The 17,770-nt window shown below is 52.9% G+C and overlaps 1 protein-coding gene across 1 annotated transcript in view; it reads right to left on the reverse strand.

Moving 5' to 3' along the window:
* Nucleotides 1-4,717, reverse strand: part of GCK (glucokinase) — a 10,559-nt gene extending 5,842 nt beyond the window's left edge. Inside the window, 5 exon segments of the mRNA XM_007124945.4 lie at nt 966-1,065; nt 1,257-1,352; nt 2,979-3,098; nt 4,138-4,458; nt 4,460-4,717. Of these exon segments, the coding sequence (XP_007125007.2) occupies nt 966-1,065; nt 1,257-1,352; nt 2,979-3,098; nt 4,138-4,458; nt 4,460-4,717 (895 nt within the window).
* Between the last annotated feature and the right edge of the window lie 13,053 nt (nt 4,718-17,770).

Consider the following 17,770-nt stretch of genomic DNA (forward strand, 5'->3'; position numbering starts at 1 on the left):
AGCTCAGTGCTCTGTGACCACCTAGAGGGGTGGGATAGGGAGGGTGGGACGGAGGGAGACGCAAGAGGGAAGAGATATGGGAACATATGTATATGTATAACTAATTCACTTTGTTGTAAAGCAGAAACTAACACACCATTGTAAAGCAATTATACTCCAATAAAGATGTTAAAAAAAAAAAAAGAACTTTCCATCCGAAAGGTGAGAATGGAAGGAGGAGATGTGAGAAACTAGAGAGGCAGAGAGCAGGCCGCCCGGACATGTTCATGCAATTGGAGATCGGTCCTAAGAATACAGAAACCCTCAGGGCTGGCCCTGAAGAGGCCGTGGAAGCAAACAAATTTAATGCTGACTTTCTGGGAACCAGGGCCCAGAGAGTCCAGGGAAATACCCGCTCACCTGTGTGTCCAGTAAACACTCCTCAGTAAACACTCATTGTAAGGCCTTGGGAACTTCTGGGAAAGGCCCTGGGTTGGTGGGAAAGGGCCACTGGGGCCAGTGCTGCCTCCTTTCCTGGTACCTGCCTCCACTTCGGGCAGAGCAGACGGCTGCCCCGGGGTGTGGTAAGACTGTCCAGGGAGGGATGACACCACTCTGGTTTATCCTCTTCCACTTGGACAAATCTGTCCAGGTCGGTCAACTTACCAGATAAGGTGATTTAATTAAATCCTGATGGGCCAGGTGGACGTGCAGCTGGTACACCATCTGAGGCAGTGACTTGTGAGTGTTGAAATGCTTCCTACCAATAAACAGCACCTGTTTATTGGTACACCCAATACCGATATACATTGGTATATTGTCTTTCGGGACACCCCTGCTGCTCCCTAAGACCACCCTGGGCTCCAGCACCTCTGGGGTCCATGACTGGCGCAGAGGCCGTGTGCAGCCTGCTGAAGACGGGAAGCCTCGGCCCCGACTTTGATGGTGGCCAAGGCCGCTGGGTCAGGCAGGGAGCGCATCCTTACCCACAATCATGCCAACCTCACACCGGCGGTCTTCATAGTAGCAGGAGATCATCGTGGCCACAGTGTCGTTCACCATCGCCACCACGTCCATCTCAAAGTCCTGCCAGGAGGCATGAGGCAGCGGTGATGGGGCTGGGGGGGGTGCGTCTCGGCCTGCTCCAGGCCAGTCCAGCCAGGCGCAGAAGGCAGAGACCCCTTCCTGGGGGGACGCCCAGAAGGCCCTCCCTGGCTTCCCGGCAGGAGGGGAGGGGGAGGGGGCCCAGGGCAGGGGAAGGGGCAGGTGCTACTCACCCCTCTCCGTTTGATGGCATCTCGCAGGAGCCCCACGATGTTGTTCCCTTCTGCTCCTGAGGCCTTGAAGCCCTTGGTCCAGTTGAGAAGGATGCCCTGTGGGGAGAGGGGGGCCTCGGTGGCTGCTGGATGCTGGGGGGCAGGCGTGAAGGGACGGGAGCTAACTCGGACCACAGGGATGTGTACCCCCTCTATAATTAACCTTTCTTTAAACTTAATTAATTTACTTTTATTTATTTATCCGGCTGCACCATGTCTTGGTTGCAGCACGCAGAATCTTCGTTGCGGCATGCGGGATCCTTAGTTGCGGCATGCGAACTCTTAGTTGTGGCATGCGGGATCTAGTTCCCTGACCAGGGATTGAACCCGGGCCCTCTGCATTGGGAGCGCAGAGTCTTAGCCACTGGACCACCAGGGAAGTCCCTGTGCACCCACTTTAAAGCTGAGGAAACTGAGGCTCAAAGCAGCCATATAAGTTCAAGAAGTGTTGGAGATGATTTTCTACCAATATCTCATATTTCTGCAGGGCTGGGTCGCAGCCAATTTAAGAATGCTTGTGTAGTTAAGCCCAGAGTCGTCATCCCAGAGTGAGGATGAGGTCCAGAGGGGTGCGGGGCTCCTCTCCTGTGTGCACCCGGCGCGTGTGAAGGCCCCACGCGGCCCTCAGTGCCCAGCGGGAAAAGCCCTATGAGGTGTTGCCCGTGCCACTGCTTCTGCCGGGACTGCTGACCCGCCTTTCTCTCTGACCCAGAGGTCCTGGGTGTTATGTATAGCTGTGCGTGTGTTCGGATAACTTACACACACGTGTATCTATGTATGTACGATCAATGCGCGTGGGTGTGCATGTGTCGTCGACCTGTGAATGTGTATATATGACTGACATGCGCATATATGCATGCATGAATACTTGACATGCGTAAATATGCATGTGTAATTTACACGTTTATATGTATGTATACTTGATATGTATAATTTACATGTATATATGTATGTATGATTGGCATGTGTAGATAGATATGAATATATAACTGGTCTGTGTATATATATGTATGTATAATTTATGTTTGCATAAAAATATGCATGTACAATTTATGTGTTTATATGTACGTATAATCGACATGAGTGCATGCATGTGTGCAGTGCATACATTTATGTGTACATGTGTACAATTCACATGTATAATTTATGTGCATACATATGTATAATTTACACGTCTATGTGAGCATGTATAACTGGTGGGTGTGTGTGTGTGTAACTTACATGTACGTGTGTGTGTGTGCGTGTAACTGTGACAGGCTAACCTGCCAGCTGGAAGGCAGCGTAGACCCTCAGCCCCGGCACATTGCACCTCTGCCACAGGCAGCGTACAGCATAGAGATGACACACAGGTGTGTTGGAGCCTGTTTGCCTGAGTTTGAGCTGCAGCACTGCCACTTCCCACCACGGGCAAGTTGCTACACCTCAGTTTCCTAACCTGTAATGGGGGTGATACGCACGCCTCATAGGGTTGTGGGAGGCAAATAGTAAGAATCAGCTAATATGATCATTTCCCAGAGTCTCACGAGAGGTAAGTGATGGAGCCAGTTTGAATCCAAGGCTCTTTCCCAACAATGGGAGCTGCATTTGAAGGCAGCACAGGGCAGAGTTCATGGGTGCCTTTCTCTGGGGTGTCTGTCCATCCATCCGTCCACCTCCCCCCACCCACTCTACACCTGGTCCCACCTTGTCGATGTCTTCATGCCTCACAGGAAAGGAGAAGGTGAAGCCCAGGGGCAGCTTCTTGTGCTTCATCTGATGCTTGTCCAGGAAGTCGGAGATGCACTCAGAGATGTAGTCAAAGAGCTGGAAGATGCACACCGAGGTGGCCATCAGCTGCAGAGGCGAGCCTCCTGCCGGGGTGCCCCTCAGCCCTTGCTGAGCCATAGGGCCCCAGGAAAGCGTGGCCTCCGGGCCTACCCTCAGCCCCCACCTCCTCATCACCACCGCTTGTCGGGACTCAGGCCCTGAGCCCCGCCCCACGCCACAGTCCCGCTGACAGCAGCCCTCGGGACAGGGCAAGGCCAGGACGACGGTAGGGGGTGGGGTCCCTAGCCCAGCTGTGCTCTGTTAGCCTGGCCCTTCCAGCTGGACCCAGTGGAGTCCAGTCTCAGGCTCCGGACAGAGGCGCATGCCTGGCGATAACTACGATTTCTGACTCCAGCGTAGAGTATTCTTTGCTGCCTCCAAGTGTTCTGGCCGCCCCAGCCCCGGCCCTGCGAGGACCAGCTGCCACCCCATTCACAAAGGCCTATCCACAGACCTGGGCATTACAGAGTGCCCTGCTGACTGACTAAGCTCCCTCATGGGCGCCAGCGTGGCTCCACGCCCAGACCCACGGCATGCGGGGGTGTGGCGAGGCCCAGGACCTTGAAACCCTGCCCCTCGCGGGGATTGGCTCTGGCTGCTCCCCACCTCCGCCCAGGGCTCATTCTACTTCTGTGGTCCTTCCTGAGTCCTCCCCGCGGTCAGATGTCATCACTGCAGCCACGCCACTTGGCATCCATGCTGGTGGAGGGTGAGGGGCCACACGTGGGGTGGAGATAGAAGGATGGGCTGCGAGCCTGCTGGACCAGCGTGTTCTCTTGGCTGCCCTGCCTTGTTCCAGATCCTTCTGGGAAACTGGGCAGGGGTGCGACCTTCTGGGGCCACACCCAGTGGCCGTCCACCTAAGCCTCTCAGCTCCCTCCTCGTCCTGCAGCAGGGTCCCCTGAGGCTGGGCCCACAGCTTCGCCCGCCCCTGGTGGACAGGTGGGCCCTCCCACCGGGACCAGCAAAGCCCCGAGATGCTGGGTGGTCCTGACCGAGGCCCCTGGCCCCCCAACCCCTAGCCCGAGCTGCTCACCATCTCAGCAGTGCCCGTCATGGCGTCCTCGGGGATGGAGTACATCTGGTGCTTGGTTTTCACACTCCACTGTCCCTCCTCCCCTTCCCCCACCTTCACAAGCATCACCCTGAAGTTGGTGCCGCCCAGGTCCAGGGAGAGGAAGTCCCCGACTTCTGCAGCCACAGAGAGAAGCACATCAGTCTCATGGGCACCGCGTGGTAGGAGCCCCCAAGACTGGGAGAGGAGGAGGGGAAGGCATGGTGGGGGAACCAGAAGAGCTGGACGAGGGGCCCCTGATGCCAGACATCTGGGGGACCCCAGGATAAACTGTGGAAAGGGTCAAAGGTGAACTGGGGGAGTCAGCAGGAATCCCTTGCCTTGGGCTGAAGTTGCCCCCAGCCCAGGGCCCACCTGAAGACCTAGGAAAATGGCCCAGACTCAAGATTGGGCTGGGAGTCCCCCAAATGACTGTGGGAAACCAGTTTCTCATTGTGAGATGAAGAAAGCCAGCTTCCTGAGGCCAGAGTGAGCCTGAAGGCCCCAGGGCTGGGCCAGCGGAGCAGAGGGTGAGAACTGGCTGGTGTCTGGGGCACAGCATGCTGGGGAGCTGACTCGGGGCTGCTGGGGACAGTCAGGGCTGTTAGGAAGGGCCTGGGGCACTTCTCCCTGCCGGCGCCAGGGGAGAGCTGCCTCTGGATGAGGACCTGCTGGTTCCCATGTAAGTCCCATCCCTGCCCCACCCTGGACCGCGGTACCTGAGCCTTCCGGGGTAGAGCGCACATAGGTGGGCAGCATCTTCACGCTGGCCTCCTCGTGGGTCTCCAGTCTCAGGCCTCGGTCCATCTCCTTCTGCATCCGCCTCATCACCTTCTTCAAGTCCTCCTCCTGCAGCTGGAACTCCGCCAGGATCTGTTCCACCTGCACAGCGAGGGAGATGGGGAACAGTTGGGCGGAGGAGGGGCTGTGCAGCACGGGGAAGGGGGACCACAGAGTGTGTGTTTCCCCCACACACCGATGGTCTCCTTTTGCCCCCTGACCCTGGGTCCAGGATGACCCATCATTTCAAACTACCACAGTTACAACCAGTTGAAACATTAAGACAGCACAGTTCCAACACCAGCTTCCAAACAAATGCAGCTTGGGGCGTGTTGGAGGGTGAGGGGCAGAGAGCAGACGTGGCACCTCCTTCGTACCCCTGATCCAGGCCGGGCGGGAGGGAGGCGCTAACCAGGAGAGTGAGTGAGACACGGTCCGCAAGAGTCCGTCTGGAGGGTGATGGGCAGCTGGCGTTACTGTCTGAAAGATCCGGTCATTCTACCTCTAGGAATCTATGCTAAGGGAGTTAGTGGGCCAGTGCGTACACATGTTCATAAGTGATGGTCAAGACACACTACTTAGAGGTGAAACCAGTTAGTTAGTGTCTGGTGGACTAAAGCATGGCAGTCCATAGCCTGGAAGGTGCTGAGGCCCTCAGACGGAGGAGAGGTCCCTATACGTTGACAGGAGGGAGGCTGGCACACAAAGCTCAGATCCAATACCGCCATTCCGGTGAATGCACAATAGCACGTGTTCATGGAGAGAAGACCACTTTGATTCCCTACATACTTGGACCAAAAAGGAAAGGGAGGATACTCGAATAAAAGCCGTGGGTCCACTCTTCAAAAAACTCATACTCTCTCGCTGGCAGTTTTCCATGTAAGCTCGGGGGGTGGAGATGCTCTGAATTCCAATCAGGAGACAACAGAGCTGCTTGCCCTTCTTCCTCAGCTTTTAGAGCCCACATTTTGTTGGGGGCCAGGGGAGCTGTCACATCAAAGGAAGACAGCCCCTTCCCAGGCCCAGGGGACAGCCCATGACTGGGCTAAGCCAAGCCCAGATATCTTATCCCCTTTTGCTGGTGATTTGGTTTAGAGATGGGCATGCGGCCCAGTTCTGGCCAGTGGCAGGTGAAGGGAAGCCTGATTTTAGCAGGAGGGGGCCCTCTGGGAAGGTCAGCGCACCTCTAACCTTGTGAACATCGCTGTATGAGGGTGTGCTGACCGGGACTGCAGCAGCTATCCTGAACCACGAGGAGACAAGGCTGAAGAGAAAAGGCTGTTAGCGTATTATAGACGGCAGAGAGGAGAGACAGAGTGAGCCCAGCCCTGATGATGTCACTGATGTGCTGAGCCAACCCGGGACCCACCCACCTCCAAGTGCCGGTTGTGGGAATAGATACTAATCACTTAAGGCCACAGTCGGTCAGGTTTTTAGTTTCCTGCAGCCCAAAGCATTCCTAATGCATACAGACCCTTACTTAGGAGCGAATTCTCTTACCAAGACCTCACACTTAAATTTAAACCCAGGGAAGGTCACAAAGGGATCGGGCTGACAAAGTCTACGACAAGACACACAGAGTCAAACACCAGTGTTTGCTAAGCCATTCTGCAGCTCTGGGGTGAGCTACAGCCCCAGATGGGGTGAGGGTGCAGCCCACCCCAAGGCTGTCCTGGCAGGACATACCCCCGGAGAGGCCCTCATGCTCTGTGAAACAATCCAGGCTGTCTCAGAGGCCCGTGCCTATAGCCTGGCCTCGTCTCTGTTCCTTTCACACACTTTCAAGTAAAATCTGCCAGGAAGGAATAGTAACAGTAACATTTGCTGAATCCTTCCAATATGCCAGGCTCTGAGGTGAGTGCACTACACAAGCTGCATTTCATCCTTGACACAGCTCGGGGGAGGGGCCAGCACCCGCTCATCTTCTAGATGCAGCCACCTGCAGCCAGCACACAGAGTGAGGCCAGCACCCAAAGCCATGCACTCAAGGGCCGCTGTCAGAAGTCCTCAAGAGGCTGCCCGGCATCTCTCCCAAAACAGAACTGTAAGACATCACGGGCTCCTAACAAAAGCGATGCTGATCCTGCAAAGGTCCAGCCCTCAGGCCCCGCCGGGCTCCATCCCCTCCCTCTCTGTCATGGCAGCCCAGCCAGTGGCCATGAGCCTGGACTCATGAGGGGCCGTGACCCAACGGCCTCACCCTCTGTGTCCAGGCCCATGTGGGCACAGTTTGGGAAGGGCGCTGCAAGGTTCCATGGCTGCAGTCCAACACTCCAGGCGGCCACAGGCTCACACGGGCCTCCAGAAACCCTCCCCTGCAGCAGTGGGGAGCGTCCCCCATGGTGGGTGCGAGCCCCTTTCTCAGGCGCATTGGGGCCTGCAGACACCACAGTTAGCCTGCAACCCTGAGAGGAGGCACTCCGACCTCACCCCCAAGGCTGCGTGTCTAGGCGGACGCCAGCGGGGTTCAAGTCATGGGGCAGAGGCCTGCCTCGCAGACCCCGTGGGGACATCCCCAGAAGCAAGCACCATGCACCAGGCCCCGCGGGGGCATCCCCAGTTCTCCCTTACGCTTAATCCCCCTGGAACCCAAGCATTTTATTATCTCCACTTCCTTTCCAAGGCCACAGATCTAGACGGCTCAGAGCTAGCTTTGAACCCAGGTGCTGGCTCTGAGCCCACCTCCCCTCCCTACCCCGCTGGGCTGCCCAGCTCTTCCCTGAGCACAGGCTGGGTGTCCGTGCAAGCTGGCTTAAAGGTCTTGCCGAGCAGCCTAGGAACTGCGGGGTGCTGCTTGAGGAACCCCAAGAAGCCACCTGTCCCCCCAGGTCACAGAAGAACAAAGCACAGACAGAACCTGTCCCCCCAGCCCTGCCCCCATAGCTGCACCCCTGCCTGCTCACCAGGAGGTCACAGGACACAGCATCAGGGCTCACCGCTGCACCCAAACATGGTGGGAGGGGGTCTCCTCTCTGAGCAACTCTCTTACTCTCCAGGCAGGGCCACTGCCACCAACTGACAGTGCCACAGCCCCCCAGGACTCCGGCTTCTGGTGCCCCGACCTGGGGCTTTGCAGGAGAAGAGCCAGACTGCCCAGTGCCCTCTGGCTCTCCGGGGTCCTCCCATCTTGGCTCTCCTGGGATTCTCCAGGAGGGTCTGAAGCTGGCGGCTTGGGGACACACTTCCCCAGGAGTATGCGGCAACTGGCCCAGGGACACCCACTGTGTGTACACAGCCATCCCGTGGCTGCAGCTGGATCCACGCAGGGCTCATACTGCCCTCCAGGACACTGGGATGGGCTCTGGAGCTCACGGGGCACCCAGCGTTTGCCCAGGGGCCCCATGTCTTGGCCCTCTGGGGCCCGTCCACTGCTGTGCAGGTGTGGGAAGCCCTCTCAGACCTTTCCCTGTCTCCTCATCTGTCAAATAGAAGCCCCACAGGATGTCCTGCCATCTTTCCTGAGCCCTTGGGGCAGGGTCCCAAAGCACTGACTGTGGCATAAATGGGGCAGGTGTCCCCAGCCGAGCCCCACCAGCCCCCGTAATCCCTGCCCAACCAGCTCGGTCTCTTCCACTTTGCTTCCAACCTGTACAGCCCACGGCCTTGCCCAGACTCGTGGCCTTAAGGACTGTCCTCATACTGATGGCTGAGCACTAGAAGGGGACGTTCTGCAGACTGAGAAGGGGTGGGCTGGGCTGGGGAAATCCGCATGGCCTCTGCAGGCACGTTGGCGTGCCTGTTAGCCAAGGGGAGATGGATGCCAAGTAGCAGTTGAATAGTGAGGCCAGAGCGCAGGGGGCAGCCTGGCACTGTCAGCCCCGGGAACAAGTCCCCTAGAAGACGCCTCCTTCCAAGGGGTCCAGAGCTCCCCCTAACCTCCACTCTACCAAACCACTTGCCCTACCCACACAGGAAGAACCTGCCCCAGCCGTGGCCCTGGGGACCACGTGCCCTGGCTTTGGGGTGACCCTTAGCAGATCCAAAGCTGTCTGGGCCCAGCTCCTTGGGGCCTCCATCGCCATCTCTCTGAGGGGCCAAAAGGTAGGTTTGCGGGGAGGTGGAGACACTCCTGTCTGCGGAGGTGCAGGGCTGGGCTGCAGGCCGGGAGTCTGAGGCCCACCCGTGCAGGTGCGGGCCGCCTAGCCAGGGAGTTGCCCGAGCAGATCGCCCAGGGCTTCTGCAGAGAGCATTCAGCAGCTGGCTGTTGAAATACTCTGCCTACCGCCACCAGGTCAGGCAGGGCCAAAAGGGCAGAGGAGGCCTGCCTGGAGTGAGGGGTGACAAGGGCCACGGGGGGACGGCTGTGGGGTGGTGCCCCATGCCTTCAGCCCACCGGGGTGGGGATTCGTTGCCCAGAGTTTCTGCGGAGGGGGCAGAACCATTCTATATACGCTCCAGTCCTTGGATATGCCAGGGTGGGCAGTCATCATGCTGCTCAGGTCAGGAAAGCACATTGAAGAGCCGGGCAGACAGGGCGGGGCTGGCCCCACGCAGGACGAAGGGTCTGGGCTTGGTCTTGGACCGCAGGGATCCCTGGCTAATTTTCACCTGGGGCCTGTCCTGTACCTGGGAGGAGAGAGACAGGCTGGTGGCTGGGAGGCCAGGCCTGAGGCCCTGAGCAAGGCAGACTCCTCGTGAAGCAGGGGTGCGGAGGGCAGGGACCTCCTGGGCCGCTCCTCTCCTGAGCCCTCAAAGCCCTGCCATGTGGCCAGTCAGGATTGGTTGGCAGGATTGGTTACGGGGAGGTGGCGGGGGTTGGGGGGTTGCACAAAAGACCTCAGTTGGGTCATTGAGAGCCAGGCTCAGGCCCTGGGCAGAGGCGGGTCTGGAGGGTGGGGGTGAGGGATGGTGGTAGGTGGGGGATGGGGGTGGGGCCAGGAGGTGGGAAGGGTGGGGAGGGGAGGGGAGGGGAGGGGTGGGGAAGTGAGGGGGAGCAGATGGAGGCAGGGCACCACCCTGATGACTGGCCTCACCCCCACCCAGGGCCATCTGCCCCCACCAAGTAGAAAATGCTAGTTTTCATCAGGGGTCTTCAACTGTAAATCGTCAAAACCTGCCTCAAAGGCGGGGAAGGTTATCCTTGGGTTTTGGGTCTGCAAAATCCAGGCCAGAGCTCGCTTTGAGAACCATCCCCCTTCCCCACTCCCAGCTCCCTGCCTGGGAGTGAACCTGTCCTGCCTGGACCTGCCAGAAGCTGCCGAGCCCTGCTAAAATTAGCAAGAGCTCAGGAGTGGGCGGGGTTGGGGAGTGGTAGCTTGACAGAATGCCAGGCTCTCCCGCCAATGGCCAGTGTGGTCATCTCTGAGGAAGCCCTTGACATGATTGATCCCTTTCCCAAAATAGAGCCAAAAGGGCTTCACCAAACCCACATGCGATAGGTCACTGTCCCACCAGCCTCTGGCTCTGAGCCTCTGTTTGCACGGGGTGGGCAGGGCTCACCCCTGGGTTTGGAGTTGGGGGCCTTCTGGACCAGCCAGGCCAAGAAGCAGCTGCTCTTCTCTTGGTCCAGGCACATAGCACCTGAGAAGATGCTCAAAATCCTCCAGCTCTGTCCTCTGGGAAGTGGGAAAGGACAGGGCTGGGCAGAGATCAGTGGGCCCCTTTCTTGTTTGCTGGACTTCCAGTGTCCTCTCTGGCTTGCACTTTGACCAGCAAGCACCCCTCCCCAGAGCCCTTTCCTGGGGCCGCCTCCTTGCATTCCCCAGCACCTGTGAGGGCAGGAAGGAAGGCGTCCAACAGCCCCACTTCCCCATACGAGTTAATCCTCCGGAGCCAGACTCTCATGCATCATGCCAGCTCTCCTGTGCTCCCACCACAAGAGGTGTGCCCTGTCTCACCACTTCCTGTTTAGGTGAGAGAGTGACACCAGAGGGTCAACGCTGGGCTGGAGTCAAGGATCCCTGTAGCAAAGGATAGACCTGTCCAGAGAAGAGGGGCCAGGAGAGGGAGGGCCTCAGAGACAATGGCTCCAGAGGGATGCCCAGGACATAATTAGAGTCTTCAATATCTCAAGGGTTGTCCTGAGGAGGTTGAATGAACATGGTTTCTGCTTAGACTTTCCCCCCAAAAAACCCAGAACTGCACAACAATGGGCTAGGATGTCTCAGCAGATAGTGAGCTCCCGACTTAATAGGGAGAGAGAGATGTGGGGCGTCTGAGAGCAGGACCAGAGGGACTTTTCTCTATGTCCCAGTTGGTACCCTCATCTCTTGGTTGCTCAAGGAGCTGATTGACAGGCATGATTTAATTTTCTTTGTAATTTATCTCTAGGAAATAATCTGACAAATTCGGAGATGGATATTCTAGGTTACTCTTTCTAGGATCCAAAAATGGGACATAATCCTCACACCCAACCTTAGGAAATTGTCTAAATAAATTATGCTACATTTATATGCAGTCATTTAAAATGGTAAGATTGATCTGCCTCTATTGGCATGGAAAGATGTTCACGACATCCTGTTTAAAGAGAATGTGGTGGCTACCCTCCAAGAGGGCCTCCAATGAGCCCCATGTCTTGCATTCAACCCCCCGGGTAGGCTCCACCCATGCTGAATAGGTCTAACCTATGTTACTAATAAGCTATTGCAGAAATGACGAAGTGTGACTTGTGAGGCTAGGCCATCAAAGACATTGAGGCTCCTGCTTTTCTCTCTATTGGATTCTTTACTCTGGGGGAAGCCAGCACCAGATCATGAGGACATTCAGGTTCTATTGGGAGGTCCACCGAGAAAAACTGAGACCTCCTGACAATGGGCATCTCCAACATGCCAGGCAGGTGAGCGAGCCACCTTGGGAGCAGGTCCAACAGCCACCGTCGAGCCTTCAGATGATGCCACCCCAGGCAACGTTTTGACTAAAACCTCAGGAGAGACACCGAGCCAGAACACCCTAGCTGAGCCACTCCTGGACTCCTGACCCACAGAAACAGTGTGAGATAATCAAGGTTTGTTTTTTCAAGCCACTAAATTTCAAGGTAGTTTTTTACATAGCAATAGAAGACAAATAGAGGTGAAAAACAGTTATAAAATATAGCACGATTCCTTTTTTTCATGTATATGTATATTATATGTAATATACACATAGGAGGAAATACAGAAAAATGGTAATAGTAGTTAACTTGATAATGGAAATATGAGTGACTTAATTTTCCTCTTTGCTTATCTGTATGTCCTAACTTTTTCTGCAATGAATGTGTATTAATGGAGTATTATTTTAAAATCAAGTTAAAAAATAAAAAGGTTGGGCCTTATCTGCTATTTTTGCACAGAGGCTCTGATGCCCAGACTCTGAAGGATGCAGGCTCAGAGTTAAATGTGTCAAATTGCCAGCCGCCATATTCCAGGGGGAAAGAAAGTGGGGCTGGGAGCTGGAGAGCCCAGCAGGCCAGCCCCTCCCCAATGGCCTGACGGCCCTCAGCACCAGCTGGGCAACAGTGTGGGCACTCCCTGACCTGAAGCAATGGGGCCTGGAGGTCGGCATGGTGTTGCATGTGTTTGCCTACAGCAGGGTTGACTGGAGACTGGCTGTGTCCTTTTGTAAGGGCAGGCCAGGGGCCTGGTGGTGAGAGGGAGCCAGGCAATGTGGCCATGTCAGGGACAGAGGCAAGGGGGAGAGGAGCCAAGAGACAGCAGGGTGGGCTGGGGTCATGATAACCACAGCTAGTGAGTACCCAGTGGCTTCCACATGCTGGCTGCTGTGCTAGATGCTCATGTGGATCACAACTGGCCTGCAAGCCCAGGGCAGTCATTTTAAATGTGGGGAAACTGAGGCCCATGGGAGTTAATGGAGTTCCAAGATACGACAGCCATTAGTGACTTAGCCAGGATTTGCCCACAGCTCAGCCTGACTCCAGGTGTACTGGAAGATTAGTCTTCCTGAGTAGAGGGGGAGGGCTCCTTCAGAGCCAAGCACATGCTGAGGGTCAGGAAATAGCCTCTGGAGCTGCTTTCATGCTGGGGATGTTCAGAGACCTCAGCTTCAGCTGGTGGGGCTGGGAACAGCAGCAGCCGCCAAGGTCTGCAGTGCATGGTGCTTGCCTCTGACAGTAGGTGGGCCTGGAGGCCTGGGGCCAGGTTTCAGGGGGATACCTAAAGGTTGTGGCCATGGGAGGGGTAGGGGAAGAGGGTGGCTGAGGAACAGGGAGTGTCCTGCACATTGGTTGGGGAGGGGGAGGCAGGCCGTGGGATCATCCAGAACCCGTGCAAGGAAGGCAGGATAACGCTGGGGTGACACAGGTGCATGAGGTCACCAGCCTGAGTCTGAAAACTGCAGTCCACTGGCCGTAGGACTTGGGCAAGTCCCTTAATTTCTGGGCCTCAGCTTCCTCATCAGTAAAGTGGAGGTAACGACTTGCCTACCTCACAGGGCTATTGAGGAGATTCAATGGGATAATGCAGATAAGACTCTTGGCCATACAAGTTGTTCAATAATTTGTAGCTATTTTTACTACCAAAGGATGCTTTAGCCCCTGGGTCAGAGTTTAGAATACAGGCCGTCCAAAGCTCTAGATCTATAGCAGGTCCTAATCCAAACTCCCACCCCCATGCCTGCTGATTATTTTGGTGTTCTAAGGAGGCAGACAGGTGGCACAGCCTCTTGGATGCCACTCCCACAGTAAATCAATGAAGCTTATAGACTGAAAAGAGGATGCCATCACAGAAAATAGTGGAGTAGGAAGTTCCAGAGATGAGTCCCTCCACCAAAACAACCACTACACTAGAAAAAAATGATCAAAATAAACCTGATTGGACACTTATAGCAACCAGGGGACTGCTTGATGAAAGGAGAGTTTGCTTATGGCTTGTAAGTGAGCAGTGGACACAAACCAGCTACCACCCCCATTCCCCACCATGGCCATGGGAATGGCACCCATGTTCCTTGGGCAGTCAGGACCTTGGGCTGTGTACTTTGGTTTATCTGGTGGTTCCCTGAGGGCTCAGTACAGAGCTTGCCTTTGTTTCATCCTCCTCAGGCTGCAGCAGCCTCCCTGGTGGCATTTAGCAGAAGAGTTAAAGAGACATACATAACAGTTTAAATTTTTTTGTTTTGTTTTGTTTTTTGGATCCAGACATTTAAGGATTTCTCTGTCAGGTCACATGCTGACTGCAGAGAAATCAGAACAGAAACTTCAGTGAACATATACAACAAGAAACACAGATTTTCCAAAAAAAAAAAAAATAGTTTGGATAAGTCACTATACAAATGAACAACGGCAGTCCTCAACAAGCAACAAAACCAATCTTTACAGAGGGGGAGAATCTGACTTCCAGAGTTACTACAATATAGTACTCAACAAAAAATTAGAAAGCATCCAAAGAAACAGGAAAATATGGCTCATTCACAGGAAAAAAAATCAATAGAAACTATCCCTGAGAAAACCTGAACATTGGAATTACCAGTCAAAAAAGTTAAGTTAAACATGCTCAATGAGCTAAAGGAAACCATGGATAAAGAACTAAAGGAAATTAGAAGAACAATGTATGAAAAAACAGGGAATGACAATTCCCTAGAATTTAAATTATAGAAAGGAACAAAACAGAAACTGGAGCTGAAAAGTACAATAGCTAAAATGAAAAAAAGAAAAAGAAAAAGAAAAAGCTAGAGGGCTTCAACAGTAGTTTTGAGCAGGCAGAAGGAAGAGTCAGTGAACAAGAAGATAAGGCAGTTGAACTTATCCAATCTGCCTAGCAGAAAGAAAAAAGAATGAAGTAAAATAAGCAGAAACTGAGAGACCTGCGGGACACCACAAAGCATTCCAACATAAGTACTGTAGGAGTTCCACGAGGAGAAAAGAGATGGAAGGAGGAAGAAAAAGTATTTGAAGAAATAATGGCTTAACAATTTCCGAAAGTATTTAAAGTATATTCCCCAAAGAATTAAAAATAGGGACTAAAAAATATACTTGTATGCTAATCTTCATAGTAGCACTATTCACAATAGCCAAAAGGTAGGAACAATCTAACTTTCCATTAACAGATGAATGGATAAAAGAAAAGTATTATTAAATATAATGGGATATTATTCAGCCATAAAAGGGAATGAAGTTCTGACACACTAAAACATGGATGGATGCTGAAAACATTATGCTAAGTGAAATAAGCCAGACACAAAATGACAAATACTGTATGACTCTGTTTACATAATATCAAAATAGGCAAATTCATAGAGACAGAAAGTAGAATAGTGGCTACCTAGGGAATGGTGGGGAGGAATGGGGAGTTACTGAGTTTTCTGACTGGGGTGATGAAAAGGTTTTGGAAAAAGTGATGATAGTTGCACAATCTTGTGAATGTAATTAATACCACTGAACTGTACACTTCAAAAGTGGTTAAAATGGCTAATTTAATGTTTTACATGTTTTGCCACAATAAAAAAAGAGAGAATACTAACAAGCTGTTTATTTTTATGGTAAAAGCAAGTTTTTTACTGCCCCAAATGGAATCACCACTCAATCACCCTTGCACATTCATTCATTCTTTCAACAATGTTTACCAGCAGGTGCCTTGCACACGATATGGATGTGATATGGCTTATGAATAGGGTGAGGGAAGTCTACTTCTGGATTCCCCCCAAACTGGACATAAGCCTGAAGGTTTTTTTGAGAAGGGCCATTCAGTCATTTCTGTAAACAAAAGGACTCAGCCCTGTGGCAAAGATTAATTCTCACTATGATCTGTTGTTTTGGATGCCACTAAGAGGGGAATAGGGACTAAGAAGAAAGACAATATAAAATCCATGTCGAGTAGAGAGATTTTGGTTGTAGTTACTGCCACCATTTGTCTATGAGCAAATAGATGCGATGCCCTAAGTTTCTGAGGAATTGTATTGCTAAACTCCCCATGAACTTGGCCTGAAAAAGCTTTTGATTGCTTAAGCCACAAGATAATCCTTGGGCCCCCAAACTTTATCAGAAAGAAGTAGGCTGTGAAAGGGTATTACATCATAGAGGATAGTGGATAAAGAAGAATCTCGCAAAGGGTGGGCCCTGGGGCTGCAGAGTCTCCCCGAGGGCAGAACTGGAGTCCTATGGAGGAACATGTCCCCACCAGGGCAAGGTCCTCCCAGGCCCTGCCTGGTGAGATTTCATCATCACTATGGATGTGACTTCTTTGTTTTCCATTCTTCCCCTTTCCCAATAGGAATTTTGATTGTGGACACTCTGCCCACTCCCCTGGTCCTGCAGGGAGGAAGGATGGATGGTGACTCATCTTTCCTTCCCAGATGATGGGACCGTGCTCAGCATTACTTGCACCTGGTGGAGATGCCTGCATCTCCCCCTGGATACAAGGACTGTGTTGGGATCTTGGCTCATCACCTTTGGGGAGGGATGAATGTGAGTTCTAAGTGTAAGAAGAAGGGTACCCATAGACTGTGGCAGAGATTACCAGCTGTGGGCCAAAATCCATGTCCTCTTTGTCCACTGTGATAACAACGCCACGTGCATGGCTGGCCAGCCATTCTGTATTCTCAGACTCTCTTGCTCTGAGATGTACCACCTTGTGTGAGCCTACCATTTCCTGGTCCAGGCTTCAAACAGAGAGTGGCTTTTCCAGATTCTTTCTTACCTTTCTGCGGGCTTCATCATGCTGATGATGAGGAAGCTTTAGGAGGCAGTGTAGACAAGAAATGTAAGATGCCTGGATTCCTAGATTACCATGTAGAGGACAACCTCTCAGCCAGCTCACACTTGCATTGACTATCATATGAGCCAGAAATACAATTCTGCTCTGTAGACCCATTTCCTGTTTTGGTGCTGGGTACAGCAATTAAGCTTGCCCTAATTAATACTCAGAATGATAGCACCAATGAGCAAAAATAGAGCTTGGGAGGGGATTGAATCACTCATTTATTTAACATTATTAAGTACCTAATTTGTGCTTAGTCTGAGGTTATGAAAAGGACTAGTTTTTAGTTCTCAAGGAGCTTACAATCTAGCAGAAGGAACAAGCAAATAACAAATACAAACTGATACTGGCAGGGCTACAGAGTCTTAGGGGAACATGGAAGAGACTGATGGGGTTTTCTGGAGAATAGGATTCCTCAGTACTGCTTCCTGCTGCCCTTAATGCATGAGTGGGAAGCGGCCAGCAGAGAAGAACATTCCAGATAGAGGGGCCAACAGGACAAAGTCAGAGGCATTTGGAGAAACACAGATACTTACAGTGGCTTGAACCAACACACACAGAGGGCACACCCAGGAAATTAGATTGTTGCAAATGGCATTTGGGCTAAAGAGGTAATCTGAGTTGGGTTACAGATCCCTTTGAAATGCATAACCATGAGTGTACCGAAAATAAAAATTATGGGTGGGGACTTCCCTGGTGGCTCTGAGTTGGGTTACAGATCCCTTTGAAATGCATAACCATGAGTGTACCGAAAATAAAAATTATGGGTGGGGACTTCCCTTGTGGCGCAGTGGTTGAGAATCTGCCTGCCAATGCAGGGGACACAGGTTTGAGCCCTGGTCCGGGAAGATGCCACATGCCATGGAGCAACGAAGCCCGTGCACCACACCTACTGAGCCTGCACTCTAGAGCCCGCAAACCACAACTACTGAGCCTGCAGGCCACAACTACTGAAGCCTGCGCGCCTAGAGCCTGTGCTCCGTAACAAGAGAAGCCACCGCAATGAGAAGCCCGTGCACCACAACGAAGAGTAGCCCGCACTTGCCGCAACTACAGAAGGCCCGCGTGCAGCAACTAAGACCCAACAATGAAGACCCAGTGCAGCCAAAAAAAAAAAGTGTGGCTAATAGCCAAAGCAACACTCAAAGGAACATTCATGCCCTTAAATGCACTCACAAAAAAATAAATGGAAAATCAATGAGCAAAGCATT

Source organism: Physeter macrocephalus, chromosome 5, assembly GCF_002837175.3.
Source record: "Physeter macrocephalus isolate SW-GA chromosome 5, ASM283717v5, whole genome shotgun sequence".
Classification (NCBI taxonomy): domain Eukaryota; kingdom Metazoa; phylum Chordata; class Mammalia; order Artiodactyla; family Physeteridae; genus Physeter; species Physeter macrocephalus.